Genomic DNA, 21,776 nt, shown 5'->3' on the forward strand with positions numbered 1-21,776 from the left:
GATTTCTTTCATACAATATTTTTGATTAAAGTCACAGATTTGTGTCACCATATACTGCAATGTAAGAGTGCTAAAGTGACCTTCATTGGCCTACTTTCTAGTGAAGGTGCAGAGGGATGACAGGAAACAGTAAGGACATTTCACAATTTAATGCTAACATGTTCACCCGATTTGACTGTTATCAGGCCATTAAATAGGCGTTATCAGTCACAATAAGCACCATAGATGTGGGTCAGTAGGGACCTACTACACCTCCGAGGTTGTAAATGTTAAAGTGAAACTTAAAAGCTTTCTCAGGTTTTTTTTAGGTTTAGGCAACAAAACTACAACTTTTTTAGGCGCAGGCAATAAAACTACAACTTCTTTAGGTTTAGGCAACAAAACTACAACTTTTATAGGTTTAGGCAATACAACTACAACTTCTTTAGGCTTAGGCAACAGTGGTCTCAGTAGCCTCATTGCCACCACTGAGGTGCCCTTGAGCAAGGCTCCAGTGGAGCTGCTCAGTGGCCAGGAGATCAGACTGTGGTTGTACTGGGCAGCTTCCAGGTGTGAATGTGTAACTGTGTGAATTTGATCAGTGCGTTCCTGAAAAAGAGAGCATTGCTGTCAGTGAACCTCCCCCTGAATAAATAAAGCTTAAAAAAACAACCACAACTCCTTTAGGTCTAGGCAACAAAACCACAACTTCTTTAGGTTTAGGCAAAAAAAAACAGTTAGGTTTAGGCAACAAAACTACAACTTCTTTAGGTTTAGGCAAAAAAAACAGTTAGGTTTAGGCAATAAAACTACAACTCCTTTAGGTTTAGGCAACAAAACTATAACTCTTTAGGTTTAGGCAATACAATTACAACTTCTTTAGGCTTAGGTAACAAAACTACAACTTCTTTAGGTTGAGGCAACAAAACTACAACTTTTCTTTAGGTTTAGGCAACAAAACATTAACTCATTTAGGTTTTTGCTGTCGTCTTCTTTTATCCCTTCTTTCAGTGATCTACCATTTAAATAGATGATTAAACCTACTAGTGGGCGTAGTTGGCCCCTATTGACCCACATCTATGGGGCCTATAGCGACTCATAACGCCTATTTAATAGCCTGACAACAGTCTAATCGGCTGATAGGTTATAGTCCTTGCTAAAGTTAAACTCTGTAGCATGTGGGTGTAGATTCCACCGATGGGGTCGAGGATCAGCATGAGTTTGGATCTGTGTTTGGCCTTGGCTGAGTGTGAATACTGGACATGGTGATTTGGTTATGTAATTGTGCAGAGAGGAAAAATAAATCTAAGTGTTGTTTAGCATTCATTCAGATTGCCATGAAGTTGTGTATTTTTCAGCATAGTGCACTTTTCTTCTTGGAGCATCTTGCTATACTGGGAGATTACGCATGACTTTGGCATGAAGGAAGTGCATAGAAGAGATGCTTTTTGCATTTTTTGCAAAAATACAGGTGAACATGAGAGATTCTTGTCTGGACCAGAGATGCATGCACACAGCAAAGCCACAGTGTGGTGCTCTCCTCTTCATCACTCACGCAGCCATGCAACATTCCTAGAGGAGAAGAAATCATCGGGGCAGTTGTGAGGCTTATCATTCTCACATTTCCTCCTTTAATCCAATGAGAGTACTGAGGTTTTAATTCATTTTAATGAGAATTATTTGTTAATATATATTTTAGATTGCTGAGGGGTCAGAGCTTCTGCCATTGTCAATAATGTGACAAGATGAAAGAAAGAAATGTCATCTTGTTTGCCACAATTCAGTACACTTTATTAAATTGTATCTGTTTGTATGGAGACATTTTTGTGTGTATCTGCTTCACAATGTCACCGCAGTCTCATTTCACTCCATTTATTTTGAATTCTGCTTATCAATCTGTGTATTGGGGCTATGAGTGAGCAAATGAGCAGTGTGAGTGTGTGAGCTCATGTAGTGGAGCATTTTTTTTAGGGAAGAAATTCAAACATGAAATATTCATTTGTATCATAATGGCTGCAGTGGTAAAAATATATTATATGAAATTGGATGTGTTGGTCTGGAAGTGTTTCTCACATCATTCTGAGAGGAAACCACCACAAAGAAGCGTCCGAGTTTACCGTTGGTTCAGTATCTTTAAAATTCATTTCATGCAAACTTTTAAAATGAGGTCCACATTTTAGGAATTCAGGAACTAGTCGTCTTGTCTGAACAACACAGTGAAGCTTTATGTTGTGTGTGTGCGTGTTACTCAAAGTGCATTTTAAAACGTGTATCTCTAACACGCTATCCTTTGTTCCCTGAGTACAGAAAGCCAAGCTAGGCCCAGGTAAGAAGGCGATCACCGAGGCGGACGGCGGCTCCAGCCACCTGCCTTTCACCAGCCTGAACCAGGTTAAGCTCAACGACTTCTCCTTCCTGGCTGTCCTCGGGAAAGGGAGCTTCGGCAAGGTGAGGCAAATAAATAAGAAAAAGGAGCTCTTAGTGTCACTGGCAGGGTCTGAAATTACCTTTTCTCACTGCCCGCCACTGTGACAGGCAAGCATTCTTTTTGTTTGCCACTTTTGAAATCTCTGCGCTAAATGAAAGAATAACATTTTAGATATGATGTCATTCAATGTTTGATATATTTTAAATAAAAAACATTTTATAGATGGTAAATAACAGTGTTCAAATTACACCGTAGCTTCCGGGGAGCCCTATTTTTTCGGGGGAGGGAGGGTACTGTACACAGTACTGTACTCTACTTTGCTATTGTCATCTATAGTGGTTATTTGCATAAAACACAATTCAAATGATTATGATTATTTAAATATTTGCTTTGATTAAAAAAAAGTCTGCTTAGAGCTAGTGTTGGGAAGTTAATCAGGTCATAATTATCTTTCTAATATCTATTTTATATCGCTGTGAAAACAACAACTGGATTTATTCAAGTTTCTTGCCATAAACGTGATTTACGAGATACAGTTGAACACATCATGATAACGTTGTAATTTACCTTTGCCCAATGTTTACTGTGCAGAGTTTGAACGCCTCATAACAATAACTCAATGGCACCTACGTTAACGTTAGTAGGTCTGTTATTTAGTCCAGCAGGACTGCGCAACCCACCGGCTTCTAACAGGTAATGTTACTAAAACTCATCCTGTTGATTTCAACACAGAGTTGTTGTTCACAGTCTAGCATGTCAGGGAAAAACTAGGGTGTGTTCCTCAGATTTAGTAGTAGTAGCAGCGCCATGCTTTGAGCGCTTTTTTTTCTCTCCGCCCTGGCTCCAACCATGGTGGCGGGTGCTAATTTCAGACCCTAGTCACTGGTAACAGACAGCACGAGATCTAAAGGAACAATATACATACACTATATATGATCTTTTCCTACCGTTCTCTCCGTCTGTGTCTGAAGGTCATGCTGGCAGAGATGAAGGCCACTGAAGAGCTGTATGCAATAAAGATCCTGAAGAAGGACGTGGTGATCCAGGACGATGACGTAGAATGTACCATGGTGGAGAAGAGAGTCCTGGCCCAGCAGGACAAGCCGCCCTTCCTCACACACCTCCACTCGTGCTTCCAGACTGTGGTAGGTAAAATGCTCCTGGACACGCGTCAGGACAAGGCACGTCAGGTCAGGTCAGATTAATTCATGAAGGGGCTTTTAGCTAAACGGCTTAGTCATAAAGTATTGTCTAGAGCAGTAGAGGACGTGTCTGACGAGTACAATTAAAGAAAAAAAAACAAGTGGAAACAAACAAACTCTAATTAGAAGGCTGAGGTTTGTACGTTTGTGTGTATACAGAAGCATGAGTCTGTACGTACATGCACGTGTGTATTTACTCTGAGTCATGCCAAAACCAGACCACACAACCTGAGAGCACATACTGTATGAACGAGGAGACATGCACTCATAAATATGTGTATTTCCTGCACACACACACACTTACGCTTACTCATAGAAGTGAATTGTGCCTGCTTATAAGAACAGACACAAATGCAGACATGTGCGCTCACATGCATACAAACAAGTATGAAGTAATTTGCAGAGTTTTTCTTCCAACTCCTGCCTTGTTAATCTTTAGATCTACCCTTAATTTAAAGAACCAAGACTGGCCAATGTGGGTCATGCACACACATACGCTCACACACACATACATATACATTCACAAAATCACTCTTTCTTCCATGTGTGTCTACGAAATCATAGAGAAACATCCCTTACTGCTCTGTTTTAATACCTACCCAGAAATGGAAATGGAACTTCCTAAATCCTCTTCAGATTAAGTTCCTTCATTCATTTTTGGGGCTTAACTGTCTTGGAGAATCACTCAAGGTGTAACAATACCAGCATGTCTGCTGGTAAATAGATAATAAGTAGCAAATAACTTATTTGAAATTTCTTAAAAAACTCCCTGAATCATCACATCAGCTACCAGGTTACATTTGTGTAGACAATAAGTCACACAATGGTGAGATTTGTGCCTGATCAGAAGTATATGTATATAAGTACATAAGCATAGAATTATTAAATAATGTTTATAATAAGTCATTTTCGATAAATTTTTAGGTAAATATTGGGCTAATTTGGCAGTAATTTCAAAGAAATTTTAAAAAGGTTACTTGCTAATTATCACCTAATTACCATGAAATTTGTGGACCAGTAAAATAAGGTGTTACCGTTTGGGGGAAATCTGGTGTCTCCATATTTGTGAGATATTGCATTTTTTTTTTTTTTATCCCAATAAAGATATACAAACGGCAGCCACATGAATTCTTCAGGCCCCTTTCCTCACGTACGTTTCAGTCTCAATGTGTAAGAAATCAAGGTTTTACCTAATCAGAACTCCTCTCGGTAAATCTACCCAGCCATCGGTTTGTGCTGGGTGCAAAATGAACGTCTATTAGCAGTTATATTCCTCGGAGAGGCTGAGCTGAACTATAGCAGCTGATTAGAGCTGTAGCACCAGCAGGCAGACAGAAGAAGAGACACAGCTTGGCATCACTCATAGCATATTCATGACTACACACACACACACACACACACAGTTCACACAGTTCATTCTCCCACATACAGAAACACAAAGTTACTCTCACACTTTCACAACTTCTCTAATATTTCCACAATTTCTTTGCAGACTTTTTCTTTTTTTAGAATAAAATAATCTTGTTCGCTTCCCCAGTCAGAAGTTCTTGTACACCAGTTGACGTTTCAGCATAATTAGCTGAAATACACAAGTTATATTTTGCATCTGTTTGCTAAGACAGCATGTTGTCAGCATCCATTAGAATGAAATCCAGCTGAAGCATCTTTGGTGACCCATTATTGAGGTAAAACCTCACCATGTCTACAAGACAAAAGATTACAGAAAAGATCTAGAGAAGGTGCAGTGTGCATTTTGCTCAAGGGACCGTCATCGTAGCGCTGTGAGGGTCAGAGCTCTGACGAGTTCAGGGTCTGATCTGCTTTGTCAAACCTGATGGAAGGTCAGCGTCGCCGCCGGCTCTGTTGCTATGTGAGGTGGCTGGTTTGTGCTTTGCTATTGAGGGCGCTGTCGAACACAGCTAGACCAGGGTCAGGCCAAACTTGTCATGAGCAGTAAGGGACCAGCACCGTCAGACAAAGAAAATGTCTCCTGACAGATGTCTGTGTTGAGTGTTTTCTTTTCCCATGAAGCTCTTTGTTGTGGGCTTTTTAGGTCACCTTGTCATGGAAAGTGTAGCGGGAGCGATGGAATGACTCAGACAAGCAAGGTTAGGGGAGGCTGCCACACTGAGCCGTATCTTTCTGTTTAGAGCGCTGTCAGGGCATAGAAATGTAGCGTTGTTGTGTAATTTTACAGCTTTTGTGGAACGTTTTGTGCAAAATAATGATGTTGCATATTTTTCTCTTCCTCCCCTCCCCATGCCCGATCTGTCCCTAAACCCTCTCGTCTACTCCCTCTATCTCTACGACCACAGGACCGTCTTTACTTTGTCATGGAGTATGTGAACGGGGGAGACCTCATGTACCATATCCAACAAGTGGGCAAGTTCAAGGAACCTCAGGCAGTGTAAGACATGTCCATTTACTAGCAACTGGTGTAATCCCACTGCATTGGGAATCATTCCATCTTCATCTTAGTTTAAGATAATTATTCTTTTAGTTTTCTAAAACATCTTTGCATTGCGCTACAATGTAAGAAAACTGACACTTTCTTACATGCATGCTGCATTATTACTGCAGCAAGCATGCTGCATGTGCAATAATGTGGCTATATCTTGTAAAAAGTGTGACGTATCTGAGGTTACCTTTCCTTGTGTTTGAAGTCTGTAAATGTGTGGTTGTTATTGCAGGTTCTATGCAGCAGAGATCGCTGCTGGTCTCTTCTTCCTGCACATTAAAGGAGTCATCTACAGGTGAGCATTAACTAGTTTACGCAGTTTGCACAGCGTAAACACAGTGCATGCTGTTCTTTAAGTTCGGTGGATGCATTTAAAGGAACAGTGTGTAACACTGAGGGCGATCTATTGGCAGAACTGGAAAATAATAATATTAATAGCTATGTTTTCGTTAGTGTATAATCACCTGATAATAAGAATCGTTGTGTTTTCTTTACCTTAGAATGAGCCGTTTATATCTAAATAGGCAGCGGGTGCTGTTGACGGAGCCGGCCGCCATATTTCTACAGTAGCCCAGAATGAACAAACCAAACACTAGCTCTAGATAGGGCCATTCACGTTTTAGCGTTTTTACGTCGGCCACCGTAGTTTTCCAACACTCTTCGCACACGGTAAAAGTTTAAGTTGATTGCAATCTGCAAATGTCAACGCCAGATGTCGCCAGATCCTACTCACTGCACCTTTAAAATAATAATGAGTCATTTTGTGATGTAATAAATGTATGTTTTTATGCAACAGAAATGAAAGCTTTTTTTTTTATTTTATTTTTTTAAACGACCAGTGTTTTATTAGCTCTTTCTTGAAAACACCCAGCAGCAGCAACTGGGGTTTGATTGTAATAAATAGTGTCAGAAGTAAAAGTACTTAGGTTTGGCAGTGAAAGCCACCTGCTGATAGAAAAGAAAAGTCAACATCTTCAAGGATGTTTTGATTGTCTGTGTGCCTCCTCAGGGATCTGAAGTTGGACAACGTGATGCTGGACTTTGAGGGACACATCAAGATTGCTGACTTTGGCATGTGTAAAGAGAACATGATAGAAGGAGTGACCACACGCACCTTCTGCGGCACTCCAGACTACATCGCCCCAGAGGTAAGGCCGAACATGGAGGGATGTGTGTGTGTGTGTGTGTGTGTGTGTGTGTGTGTGTGTGTGTGTGTGTGTGTGTGTGTGTGTGTGTGTGTGTGTGTGTGTGTGTGGATGTGGATGTTTTGATGCATGAGGTCATCTTTGTCACTGTCTGGTCTGAGCCTGTCTCACCCTTGTGCTCCAGATTAAGGTCACTGCCTCAGGACAGACACACACGCACACACACACACTCATGACGTAAGCATCCCAGTCTGACAGACGCCCCGTGTGTCCGCTGGCAAGTCCAAACTTAACCCACACATACAAGCTGGGGTCTCAGTGTGTCCCAGTGGGTTTTCCCCTGAGCAGGTTTAATCCTCTATCAGAATGTTGTTTTGATCAGTTTCTGCAATAAGTATTTCATTCAAGACAAAAATCCACTTGACTTGAAAATTTCACCTTGTCATTTGTGATCATCATTTTGCCAAGATGGTTACCTAGATACCTGCGTGTTTTTGTCCTTGTTGACGACTGGCAACATCCATATAACAATGTTGACATAGTTTGTACGTGTTAACATTTTGTTTTTGAAAATCATCTCACAGCTATAGGAAGCCTTACCAGGGTGCATTTTCCTTGTTCAATGTGTATCACAATTGTTTAAAAGGTTCGTCCCAAGGAGGGTTTTAATGGTATCAGTCCAGCACATTCTCACGCATCATTACACATTGTGTGTCCATTAATTAACCATATCAGTGACAATTGTTTCTAACAAGTCTCTGACTGTTCATCAACTGATGTATCAACCATAGCCTGTATATAAGAAGGTGACGTAGTCATTGTTACGTCACCCATTGGTTTGTTGACGACGGTTTTGAAGCCTCGAGTTCTGCATTTTGGCCATCGTCATCTTGGTTTTATTGGAACCAGAAAATACGAGAGGGTGGAGTTAAGTATAACCGAACGCCGAATAAGACATTTTTAGGTGACCAAAATGTTACAATTAACTTTCATGAAGTGAAAACACACTGTGAAAGTTGTAAGACGGAAACGCAGACAACTCCCAGACCGGACAACACCGTGGTAGCGACCTGTCAATCACAAGGTAGCCACACCCTAAAGCATCCCCTGCTTTATGATCTATTTGACTCTAAATGGGACCATAATTTACAAAATGAACATCATGCTGTATTGAAGAAGACTTGAAACTGGCGATTGAGACCATGTGACACTACAGCTTGCAGCAGTTTATACTGGATGTACTGATTTTGCACTGATTTTTCCTATTCTGTAGTCATTATCAGTTAGTTGCTGCTATTTAAAGGTGGGCTGGGTTATTGATTCCCTCTAAAAACCCCCTCTGACGGACTGGGAGGTTAATTCCTCCCAGCGGACGCAGGGTTGAACACGCTGTGACCGTTCAGAGTCGGACTGACACTAATGCGCCAGCCAGGGATGACACAGCAGGGGGCGAGAGCGGCCACTGTTTCCATACTGCTGTGAGCCAATGCACACATTTAATGTCACACACTTTATGCTAAGTCACACAATGTCACACGGTCACATGCATGATACAGCATCGCATGCACACGCAATTCTGCACACACACACACCAACCGAATCGTGCAAACACGTGAACACGCACTCAAAAACACTCCTAAGTGGAGGCTGACCTTAAAAATTGGCTGACAGCGGTGACATTTTCAGAGATAATCGAGGGGAAATGCTCCTCAAATTGTGTGTGACAGAAGGAAACGGGAGTGATTTCATATCAATCATGAACAACAACTACATTTGTAGAGTTTTGTCATCGGCCTTTGGCCCAACTCTGAAATTTGATTACAGTTACCAGAATTCACATTGACAAGTTGTAGGTGTTCGAACTTTTGGGGGGATTTCATTTAAGCTCCTCCACCTTTCATTTTGTCGGTGAGGGAAGAAAATGTTTTTGTTGGTTATTTGTATCCAGTCTTTGGATGCGTCCGAAATTCCATATAAACATGATATTTAGTATGTCCGAAATCTTAGTATGAAACCAATAGATCGTGAATTGCATCCTATTTCTTGTGAAATATTACAATATGCAACGCTGGACACTACGGCAGCATAAATATCCCACAATGCAACGCGGTAGTGACGACAACATTCATAACAGACATTGACGGACAGCTCTGTAATTTGTAAAGCTTCAATTTAATATTAAGATTTCACTTTGCTAGATGTAATGTATATTTTAAATGAGTTCAGAATGTTGATTCTCACAAATCATCATTTTGGTCACATGAGGTTGGCACGGGTTACCATGGTGACGTGTCTCCAACCGGCAAGGTGGTTCTCAGGAAGCGACGCCATAAATTACTGCTCAGTGCGTGTTTATTCACTCAAAAGTATGTTGAACGATAGTACACATATTGGGTGTGTAGTGCATAGTATGTAATTTTGGACGAAGCCTAGCTCTATATTTGTAATATATGTCTATTTGGCCCATTTCTGAAATTTGAATACAGTTACCAAACGTCACATTGACAAGTTGTAGGTGTAGATGGACTTTTGAGGGATTTAATTTAAGCTCCAGCCATAATTTCCAAAGAGTTGAGAACCAGCATTATGGACACCAGAGGCGGAGAGCCCCTGCTGCCACCCTGAATGAGGAAAAAACTCATATATTGTATACTTGTGTTAATATGAGCTGCTATGGTGATGGCACTTCTAAAATATAACTGTGTTGGTGGTGGGTTTGTGCATGTTCGTATCTCAGTATGTGTGAGATGAGAATTATTTTTCACACTTCTCTTTCTCACACACACCTGCCCACACACTCATAACTCCATATGAGGGAGTACATTTCTATGTAGCGGTGGGTCCCCTGGTTGTCAGCACACATGTGGCAGAATGCAGTATGTTCCCTGCGTTTACCCACACACGTAAGCTGGAACACAGTTTACTCTGACCTATATAGTCAGTCATTGGTAGCTCCTGTCTGGGAGGAATGCTCGCACTAATGTGAATTTACACCTCAATGACTTTGACACAGAGAGGAAGAGATAGGAAAGGAGGAAGAGAGAGAGAGAGAGAGAGAGAGAGAAGGGGAAGACAAAGGCGACATAAGGTATTAACTGTGAGGAAAAGAGCAGAGGGGGAGAAGCAAAGAAAGCAGGGATTGAAATGAGAAAAAGTGGCCAAATGATGACTATGTGCGGCATTTCAGAAGAGCATTCGAGGATGTGAGAATGACACGGGCCATTTCCTTCTATGCCCTAGTTGGTCCCCACTGCAGTGTGGCATTAGATGCATGGGTGTCCCTGCTCACTGACTCTGTGGGCTGAAAGAGCAAAGCAATCCGGGTGTTTGTAATGTCAGGATGATATGTGAGGGATAATGAAGGGGTTTATTTCACAGCAATGACCCGCTAGCTGAACATTATCCCGCTTATCGCACGACTACTTTCTTAAGAAATCAATAATTTGACACAAAAACCGTCCGCCAGATTTCAACATCAGAGCTGCGTCCACAGCAACGGTCTCTTATACATAGCAGCGGTCTCTTATACATAGCAACGATCTGCTATAAAGAAATAGCAGGCCGTAGAACGCTGTAATTGACCAATCAGTTATAGAGTGCTCCAGGGATGACGTATTTTTGAAGGCCAACCAGGAAGTTAGCATCACCCTGGGTTCCCTTGACGAAAAGCCAAAGAGATTCTACCATTGACCGTTTTGGATTAATGTAAAAAATAAGCTCTGTGGTAAACAAATGTTTATAGTACTTGCATGTTTTAGCTAAGATAATCTTCGCAAATGAACACCACTTTTTTTGAAGTGTGACTGCCGTCTCCGGAATTAAAAAGCTAAAGTTAGGCTATAAACGACCACGGTCACATGAGCGCAAGCATAAACAACGAAAGATGTAAAGGGCGGACGAGTCGGCAGGGTGACGTATTGTAGTCTCATTTAGCCACTTGTTAGCAACCGCCTTTTTTTAGACACATAAAGACTTCAAAATTCACAAATGGGGTATTTATTTATGTATTTTATATTATAGAAAAAAATGTTAAAATCTCTCCAGCTTGTGTTAACCACAGTCCTTATTTCAGGCATCTAACTAAAAGCCCATTGACTTCCAGACGAGGGAACCAGAAGTGCTAAAATGTTAACTCATTCCCGGGTTTTAGGACTCAGTCCTGTAGCACTTCTAAGGTGCATGGAGAAGGGAAAAAATCCGAAGAGCTAAAACTCCAGCGACACTTATAGTATGCAGAACAACTTAAATGTTAGACTTCATAATACTTTCACAACCAGCATTGATATGTACAAGAGTGCTTTGTCTGGGACATTAATTTTCTCTGCAATCGCTTCATTCGCTTTAATGAAGGAAATTAATTAACTTTAAACAAAATGTTAACTAAGTTCTCGCGCATGCAGGCTCATATTAACTTTTTAATTAGACACAAGTATTTAGCCTCAGGCGTCTTGACCATGCACAATTCAGGGTTGTTAAAGATGCAGAGATGTAGTTTTATTTTTGTTGCTGAATAATGATTTCTTGGCGGCTGATCCTTGTTTCTCAAAAAAGTTTGAGGACTGGAATAGCAACCCTGAGTCACCAGCACAGAGTGGATGTCTGGCAACATGCCCTTGCAGTGGCAGCTCCAATTTTAAACCCCAATTACCAATTACCGAGCGTCCAAACCAGTGTTTTCAGATCAGCGCTATTAGTAGTCCTAGAAAATCACTTCAGCTGTGGTTGGAAAAGTGAGTAAGATGTGAGAAAAAGTCAGGGGGAGGGAGGGGGAAGGAGGTGAAAAAGAGAAAGTGAGAAGGAAACAGCACATGAGACAGAAGTGCAGAGGGCACGAACATGATGTGGGCATCTTGCAAACAAGTTGGCAGCCATGAAAAAGTTCACTTCTCTGCCAAGTTTATTAAAAGATCCAGTAATTAGAATATGCTTATTCTTTTTCACATCCTCTATATTGAGCTTGATGATATAACCGTACTTTTCTCTCTGCCTCGGGGCTCCAAATGCACATTTATTCCTCTGATACAATTAGTTTATACATCCTACTGCATGTGCATGCAACTACAATATATTTTCCCTTTTGGGTTATTTTGATTAACATCATTGTCTTATGTCACAACTAAAAATAGATACATGATGCATGCAAATAAATATTTTGCAGTGTTTTTGATAATACATCATATGCTGCTGTAGTTCAGGTGTGTATTGGCATATGTAATTATTAGGGCTGTCATTGATTAACATATTTAATCGCGAATAATTGCATGATTGTCTATAGTTAATCGTGATTAATCGCAAATTCTTTATTTGCTCAAAATGTACCTTAAAGGGAGATTTGTAAAGTATTTAATACTCTTATCAACATGGGAGTGGGCAAATGTACTTGCTTTATACAAATGTATATATATATTTATTATTGGAAATCAATTAACAACACAAAATGATGACAAATATTGTCCAGAAACCCTCACAGGTACCGCATTTAGCATAAAAACATATGCTCAAATCATAACATGGCAAATTGCAGCCCAACAGACAGCAACAGCTGTCAGTGTGTCAGTGTGCTGACTTGACTATGACTTGCCCCAAACTGCATGTGATTATCATAAAGTGGGCATATCTGTAAAGGGGAGACTCGTGGGTACCCATAGAACCCATTTTCATTCACATATCTTGAGGTCAGAGGTCAAGGGAACCCTTTGAAAATGGCCATGCCAGTTTTTCCTCACCAAAATTTAGCGTAAGTTTGGAGCATTATTTAGCCTTCTCTGTGGACAAGCTAGTAGGACATGGTTGGTTCTAACGGATTCTAGTTTCATATGATACAAGTATCTTCACTGTAGCTTTAAAACTGAGCCCGCTACAACCTAAAAAACACTGAATTTGCGTTAAGGCGTTATTATCACGTTAACTTGACAGCCCTAGTAATTATATATTGGTCTATGTAGAAATGTAAAATATTCATCTGTTATTTACTCTGCCTTTAGTTTGTAGTTTGAGAAAGTGGTTTGATTCAGCTTGAGATTTACAGTTAAATATAGAACAAAAGGTCTGCGTTACAAATTTGGGGTGTGGAGTTTGATAAAGACATGACTGTTTACCAGGCAGGGATGATCTAATGAAACATGTAGTACAGTTGCATTGTGGGTAATGTAAATTTTTGGGGGCGTGAATCACATGGGAGTTAAAGTGAGGATATCTCTGCCTCTGCTGCATTGATTTTGATCATACATTTTTACTCTGTTTCTCACAAGCCAGCCCAACTTATTGGAAGTGGAATATCAAATTGCAGGAGTGGCCCTTTAAGTCGCACAATACATCTCGTAAAAAGGTGCTGTTCATCTTCTGTGCTACTTGCAGTGTGGGATGCTCACCCCCAAGGCTACTCATTATAGTTTTCGTTAACACACATTTCTCTATACTGAGCTCACTTTTTCCAAACTGTTCAGACAGATAATTGTATATGATGCTACAGATATAAAAATGAACAGTGCTAGTCAACCCTGTCTTCTGCATTTGGCCACAAGTTCCCATCCACATCACAACGCTTCTTGCGATACATGGAAAAGAATCCTTTTGCATTCCCGATCCATTCCTGGCAATCCTCTGCAGATATGTTTAGACATGCAGCATTCATTGCATCCTAGAGGGACATCTGATCATGTGGCTGGCGGTCATAAACTTTCCGCCTCCATGAAAGAAATTATTATTTTATTGGGTTAAGGAATGGAGAGTAAGGTCGGAGGAAAAGTGACTTCATCCTGGAATGGGCTGTAAACCCGTCTGTGACTGGAAGAGTAGGATGCAACGCCAAATCGTCCAATACAATTACAAAACAATCTGGATTTTTTTGCCTCTCTTGCCCCATTTCCTCACTTGGCACAAGTCTTTCATAAAGTTCATCCAAGAATGTAGATAAGACACTCAGAGTCCCAATTAGATGGGTTTATACATTTTTTTATTATTTTTTTAATTTTATTGTAGATGTAGATGCAGCAGAATGTAGCAAACTGCAGTCTAATTTACAGTTATTTTGTGTCGTTTTGAAATTAAATATAACAGTTCATAAAATAGTATGTAAAAAACAATTGTGTAAAATTTTTTGTTGATCTTAAAGATGTGCATTGGAAATTCTTAACAAAAAAAACAAAAAAACTTAATTTAAAGATAAAATTGATAATAAAAATAAAAATAATAATAATAATAATAATAATAAATAATAATAATAATAATAAATACCCAATAAATAAACCCAAAAAAACTATTTGATTGTAGATAATTTTGTGTCATGTTGGGTTTTATAAAAATGTGTAAAAAAATAAATAAATTGAAATTTTATTGATCTTAAAGATGTGAATTGGAAAACCAAACCTTGATTTAAATATAAAATTGATAATAAAATTCATAATAGTAATAATAATAATGAATACCCAATAAATAACCCCAAAAATAACAAATTTTATTGTAGTTGTACATGCGGCAGAATGTAGCAAATGTCAGTCCAATGTACGGTAATTTTGTGTCATGTTGAGTTTTGAAATTAAATATTTAACAGTTAACAGTTTAACAGTTTTATAATAATATGTAAAAAACAAATTGTGATTACATTTTATTGATCTTAAAGATGTGCATTGGAAATTATTAATAAAAAAGGTTTTGTTTTAAATTGTGTTCTAACTGCTTAAACTACCTAAAAAAAACAAAAACAGAACTAACTCAACATGTGCAAAATGGACTGTAATACACAGGGATTAGGTGGTGTTTGAGATAGAAAACAGTTGCGACATGTAAATGCATTTTGTGTCAAAGCAGTGAGAAACGATCCACAGTTTAGTCATCATTGACTTCTGTGTGACGAGTTTGAATGAGTGAACTCAGCATCAAAAAGTACACGTTACCAATTGTAAACACAAAAACGGTAATATCATTAGTGAATGAAACTGACCACAGCGGGCACATACAATACTGAGGAATGTTTTAAAAAAAACAGAGCCATTAAAGCACGGCCTGATGCACACTGTATCTGCTCCACAGCACACACAATCCTCAAAGGGATCCGATAACAACAAAAAGGCAGATATTCACGGAGCGCCCTGTAACAGCGTTGGTCGTGAGGGCACTGTGGTGTTCGACCATACTGTTCCGGTATGGAGGTTTATGGGAGCAGAGGTTGTGTGTGCGCTTGCATGTTCGTGTGTGTGTGTGTGTGTGTGTGTGTGTGTGTGTGTGTGTGTGTGTGTAGTGAGGAGAGTAGCCTTGAATAGCTAGCAGTCTGATCCACAACTGTCATGTACAATTAGGCCTGATGGGAGAGAAATGTCTGCAGCAATGCACATGCACATAAACACGTATACGCAAACGAAGACTGTTGAAGCACAAATAAACACAGATGCACACAGATACTCAGGCAGGTACATGAAATACGCTTTGACTCAACAAGATATTATAGAGCAAATCTATTCAGGTTCATGTACACAATTATGCTTCCCGCATTCACCGCACACACACACACACACACACACACACACATGTATGTACCACAGTGAATCAGAGCAGCTCTACTGGCCAGAGGCTTTCATACAATAAAGTAAAAAATAAAAACAAGATGAGAGCTGGGAATGTCAGGCACGGGTCACGCTTGTCTTTTTCCATCAGTCGCGACCCGGCAGAAGGAGAGAGCACTTTATGTATTTATCAGCCTCATGAAACAAACAAGCATCTTTGTACATAATAAATAAGTGGAGAGCTGAAGATCTAGACTCAACGTGCCGGTTCGGAGCACGAAGGTCACCGTGCCTGAAACTGTAGATGTCCGCTGGTGTTGTTGCAGACAGGCGATGGGTGGCAAGGGCAGCGAGTCACAGCAGCGTCACATTAGCGCAGCGCTGCACACGATGGCCTGAAACTGATCTAAACAGTCGCTTCTTGCTGAACTCTAATTGTCCTCTCTGCCTTTTTCCTTTCTCTATTTTTTTGCCTCACTCTCACTGACTCTGAATCCCACTCTCCCACCCTCCTCTGACTTTCAAGTCCCTCTCTTTCAGTGAAACAATATCATGAGAATACAGCATTTTTTTATTTCTGGAATCTGTAGATCTGTAGAAGTCTCCTTCTGTCTCGCTGTCTTGTCCTGTTCTCTGCTAGCTTTAATGACCAAGACCAGATTATTTGTGTTGCTATTTGCTAGTAGTCTACAGCCATTGTTATAGCTATTACATGCAGGTAACGTTTTCCATGTTCACCATCTTAGTTTAGACTGGTGGCATGCGATAATGAACACTGAACAGCTGAGGCTGATGGGAATGTCATTTTTAATGAATGATTTAAGTTATTACTATATTCAATTATATTATTATTATTAAATTATATTAATATTAGGACTGTCAAAGTTATCAGGATAATAACGCGTCAACGCAAATTTGTTTTAACGCCACTAATTTCTTTAACGCATTAACACAACTTGCAGTTTTTAGGTTGTCGCGGGCTCAGTTGTAAAGCTAGAGTGAAGATACTGGCATCATATGAAACTAGAATCCGTTAGTACCAACCATGTCCTACTAACTTGTCAGCAAAGAAGGCTAAATAATGCTCCGAACTTTTGCTAAATTTTGGCGAGGAAAAACTGTCAATACCATTTTCAAAGAGGTCCCTTGATCTCTGATCTCCAGATATGTGAATGAAAATGGGTTCTATGGGTACCCACGAGTCTCCCCTTTACAGACATGCCCACTTTATGATAATCACATGCAGTTTGGGGCAAGTCATAGTCAAGTCAGCACACTGACACACTGACAGCTGTTGTTGCCTGTTGGGCTGCAGTTTGCCATGTTATGATATGAGCATATTGTTTTATGCTAAATGCAGTACCTGTGAGGGTTTCTGGAAAATATTAGTCGTTGTTAATTGATTTCCAATAATAAATATATACATACACTTGCATAAATATGTGATTAATTTGCGATTAATTGCGATTAACTATGGACAATCATGTGATTGATCGCGATTCAATATTTGAATCGATTGACAGCCCTAGTATTTATATCTTTCTTTCATCTTATTTGATTGTTTAAAAATAATTTCCACAGATTGGTGTCATATTTGCCCACTCCCATGGACAATCATGCGATTAATTGCGATTAAATATTTTAATCAGCCCTAATTATTATTATTACACTTATAGTGTCTTTAGTGTTAGAAAAGAAAATGTGTGTTATCTCATTGTTTTTCACGCCATCAGACTCTCCTCCTCAGAGACTCCCTTCCCTTTCTTCCTCTCTCTCTCTCCTTCACTCTGCCCCTTTCTATCTCTCTCCCTCTCTGTTTTCATTCCCATGACACAAACCGACACGAGGCTGCAGATCTCCTTGCTACATTGACCTGATGTGTCTACATGCTTTCCATGCTTAAACCCCTTATTGCACATGGTTTCGCAAGAGACACTGTGAGGTCAAATCTCAGTGACACACCGCAAACAAATGTGCCACATTAGGTCCTCGATGACGAGCCGTCATCCAGCATTGGCCTAGTTCACCATGTCGTGGTAAAAGTGTTTCCTCTTAGCAAATCAGTAGAGTAATAAACAACCTGACTCTCCTCATCCCTTCTTTTACATATTGAAGTATTTCTACAGAGGCATCGCAAAATCTTGCAATCTTCAGAGGGCATAACTGAATTCATTGGCAGCTGTCAGGTCAGGCTGAAGGTCGGCACGATTCCTGCAGGAAGCAGGATTTGAACAGGCAAGCTCGGGGATTTCACCCAGAGGTTTCCCTCATCATGGAGTCTTTGACCGTCTAGCTAATTAAAAAAACATTGAGGCAAGATAAAGGAAGGGGGCTTTTCCCTACTGCATCCTCCGGCCTTCTTACCAAAGAACTAAGGAAAGCCGAGGATTAAGGCTTAGCACTTCCCACCTTCTTCTTCTTCACCACGTTGGCTTTCATGCAAAGGAATGGGCGTCATTTTAACATTGTGCTGTCACTCTGGGTTATAGTCTCATTCTTATTCTGCTTCATGTGTACAGTATATGATCTCTAGGAGCTTATACACATTCACCGATGGAACAATAGGTACAATACGCAAGCCGTACGTTAAACAGTTGTCATGACCTTCACGTTTTGTAAGGGTCAAGCAAAGCACTAGTGAAACACTGATGCGTGACTGTGTTTTCAAACCATCATTTTTTTGATTTATACTGTGATGTACATTGTGTTTGGGTTTATGACACAGTCTGCCTCATGCAGCAACTTTCTCTTAAATTTCTCTTATATTTTCTCTTAATTTTTTCTGTTAAGAGAAAAAATAAGAGAAGTCATCTCGAGATGCACCAAACGTTCTTAACCATCCAAATCTGCTCTTTCCCAGGTGGGCTGAATGATGAATCCCACTTTATCATAAATTAGAGGCGTGTGGCCGATTGTTTATTATTAGCATAGGTGACGCCCCCTAAACACTATAGGGCAGGTGTTGTGCCGTGTGCAAATACTGTGAAACATGGCCAAGAACTGGAGAGAAAAAAATGAGAAGAATAACTTAGATAAGATAAGATAAGATAAGATATGAAGGATGGATAGATCGATGGATAAAACAAAATTAAACAAAATAAAGGGGATTTTCCAGAGCATCAGTACTGGCATTTACAGGAAATTCGAAAAGCATTGAAGAGCAGTATGTAAGCCATGCAATGTCATCCAAGGGTTTTTATAATCTTAATTGGGATCAATGAACCAATAGTATTTCTTTAGCCCACAAATTTAATAATCCAATCATTAGCAAAAATAAGAAAGCATTGGTGAATCCTAGAAATCAATGGGTACTAACAAAATAAGAACAAATTGAAGATACAAACAAAAATAAGAGAAAAATAGTTTGTATACCGCTTCCTGCATGAGGCCCAATGTCTCACATATTGTACTGAGATAATCATAAAAGTTACAATGTTAGTAGAAGTCCATCAGAATAACAGCTTTGAAATACATTATGGATTACAGACTGTATGCGAATTGTTCGTCTAAAGTGACAATAAATAAATCCGGAAGAGAGCTTAATGTAACGTAATTTGTAATTTGCAATTCTGAAACAGATTTCTGTGCTTTATTTGAGCGATTGTCTGCAAGTAATACAATTCAAATCACACTAGTAAAGTTCCAGATTGGATTTGGGCGCGTCACTGGGCATACTGTACAGCAGCATACCAGTAAAAGTACAGAGGTTGCGATCGCTGTCTGCCCAGACCCAGGACTTGGCTTCGATGTGCACGTCAACCAGGTCTCCCTTCTGAAGAAGCAACACCACCCCATTAGAGCCGTTATCAGTGACGTCGGAGGCGGTCGGGTGTTCGGCGGTTCCCACGACAGCCTCGCCGTTCTTGTACAAGAGTAAGAAGCCCGGGTTTCCTCCGTTAGCGTGAGAGTAGAGGGTGAAGTGGTAAACGCCGCTGACTGGAGCTGTAAAGACTCCTGAACAGGAAGTTTGAAGAAGAAAGAGGATGACGAGTCAAATTATTCACAGGAAGTGAAATGGCGTATAGATAAATGAGAGGTTGAGGAATGAAGCGTAACACAATGTGACAGGATTGTGAAAAACAAGCTGCAATACATCACCTGTTGTGGGATCGTAGCTGTCACCGATGTTGGTGATGACTTTCTTGTAGACGAGAGTGGTCTCTGTGTCAAATGGCCCAATGTGTATTTGGTTCTCTGCCAGTGCAGCGGAGAAGGCCACTTTATCTGTCAAAGAAAAAAGTGATTATTGAAAATGCTAATAATGTGTTTTTCTCTAAAGCTACACTAACCCAGTGTATATTTTTGTGTATAGATACAGCTGTTATATTATCTTAAAGGCAAAAGGAGAGGTACACAAAAAAGAGCATCCAATCTACATAGTTTATACTTTAAATGAAGATCCTTCCTAGGTTGATGTATAAACGTAATTACCTTCAGTCATTGTTGTCTTAACCTCTTCCACCGCTGCGGCTGTTTGGTCAACTTTATCCTTCAGCTCCTCTTGCACAGTTTGATTCGTTTCCAATTTGGCCTCCAACTCTATAATGAAAATATATTAAACGCAAGAGGGATGACAGAATGTAAAAAATAATTACTTTTTAATCGAAAGGAGAAAAAATATGTGAACAGCATAATACGACATATTCAGTCAGAAGCTTTCTGTTTAAAAGTTACACAACTATTACTAAAAACATACACGTAAAAACCCAACATTAAACCTGCAGTAGGCTGAATGTTTTTGGCATCATTGGGCAAAACCGGAGGACACAGAGGCAAATGGTTTCTTTCAGATTACCTGTCTCATGCACTAGTGTCAGGATATAGTGACCGTTTTATAAAAATAACTTTTTTTAATAATTTTTTCTCCAATGCTACCCGCTGCTGCTTTAATGTATACGAGAATGTTTAAGAGAAATATGAGCAAATTTGACAGATTCACTATAAACCTTTAAAGCCAACTTTTTTTTTATCATATCAAACCAATATTGATACAAGTAATTTTGTGTTTGCCTTGATCAGCTGTTTTAAGATCCTCCATCTCAGCCTGTGTTTTTTCAAGCTTAGCGTTCATCTCCTGACCCAGAATCTCAGCAGCATCCAGTCTAGCGTCTAACTCTGTGGAAGAGATAGAAAACAGTATGAAGTAGGGATTAGACACTATTGATTCGCAGTAAACTACTTCTTAATGTTATGTTAGCAAATGGGTGTTGAAATAAAAGCTGGTAGCATACATCTTCTTCTTACCTTGATTTATTTTCTCCAGTGCCTCCACTTTTGTTTCAGTAACTTCAAGCTGCGTGTTCATTTCCTCGGCCACACCCTCGGTGGCTTCTACTCTGGACTTGAGCTCTATAGTGGAACATATGAGATGGAGGAAAAACTGCATAAAATCAGCCATTATGTCTCATTTAAATCAGAGAAGTGATTAGATGGTACGTAGTGTTTCAATCACCCTAATGACCCAATTACGCATTCATAATCAAATGTAATTTTCACCTGCCTTGATCAGCTGTCTTGAGTGCCTGCACTTGTCTCAGTGTATTTTCCAGGCTGATCTTCAGCTCTCCAGTCAGACTTTCACTGGCTGACAACCTGGAACTCAACCCTTTGGTTGAAGGGAGGGAGGTTTGGAAAATTAAAAACAATTTTAAATCAAATGAATCCAGTTTAGTTAATGGTGAAATTAAAAGATATAACAAGAAGAGTCTAGATTAACCTCTATTACAGATATCCGGGGAAAAATCACGGCATTTCATTCTTTGGGGAATATCACGGGGGTACTTTTACAAATGCCTCATGTTGTAGTTTCAGCCCAACTACAGTGGACACTTGCCTGTTAATCCATTTCCAGACAAACAACATTAACAAACCACTAACTAACTCTAACTTAATCATGAAAAGGTCATGGAAAATTCATAGACATTTCCATTTAGGGCCTCAGTGGGCATCCCCTCAAATAGTCTACGTATTAATATCTTATACCCGTATGGCAGCTAAAGAAGAAGAAGGCCTTCTCTCTTTACCTTGATCAACAGTCTTCAGCGCCTCCACCTCCGTTTCTGT

General features: G+C 39.8%; 1 protein-coding gene across 1 annotated transcript in view; it reads left to right on the top strand.

The window, feature by feature from the left end:
- The window catches only part of prkcaa (protein kinase C, alpha, a), a 188,303-nt gene that overhangs the window by 128,899 nt on the left and 37,628 nt on the right, over positions 1–21,776 (top strand). The window contains exons 9-13 of the mRNA XM_074630632.1: positions 2,287–2,427; positions 3,379–3,552; positions 5,925–6,016; positions 6,300–6,362; positions 7,077–7,215. Of these exons, the coding sequence (XP_074486733.1) occupies positions 2,287–2,427; positions 3,379–3,552; positions 5,925–6,016; positions 6,300–6,362; positions 7,077–7,215 (609 nt within the window). The remainder of the gene's footprint in view (positions 1–2,286; positions 2,428–3,378; positions 3,553–5,924; positions 6,017–6,299; positions 6,363–7,076; positions 7,216–21,776) is intronic.

Source organism: Sebastes fasciatus, chromosome 3 (assembly GCF_043250625.1).
Source record: "Sebastes fasciatus isolate fSebFas1 chromosome 3, fSebFas1.pri, whole genome shotgun sequence".
Taxonomy (NCBI): Eukaryota; Metazoa; Chordata; class Actinopteri; order Perciformes; family Sebastidae; genus Sebastes; species Sebastes fasciatus.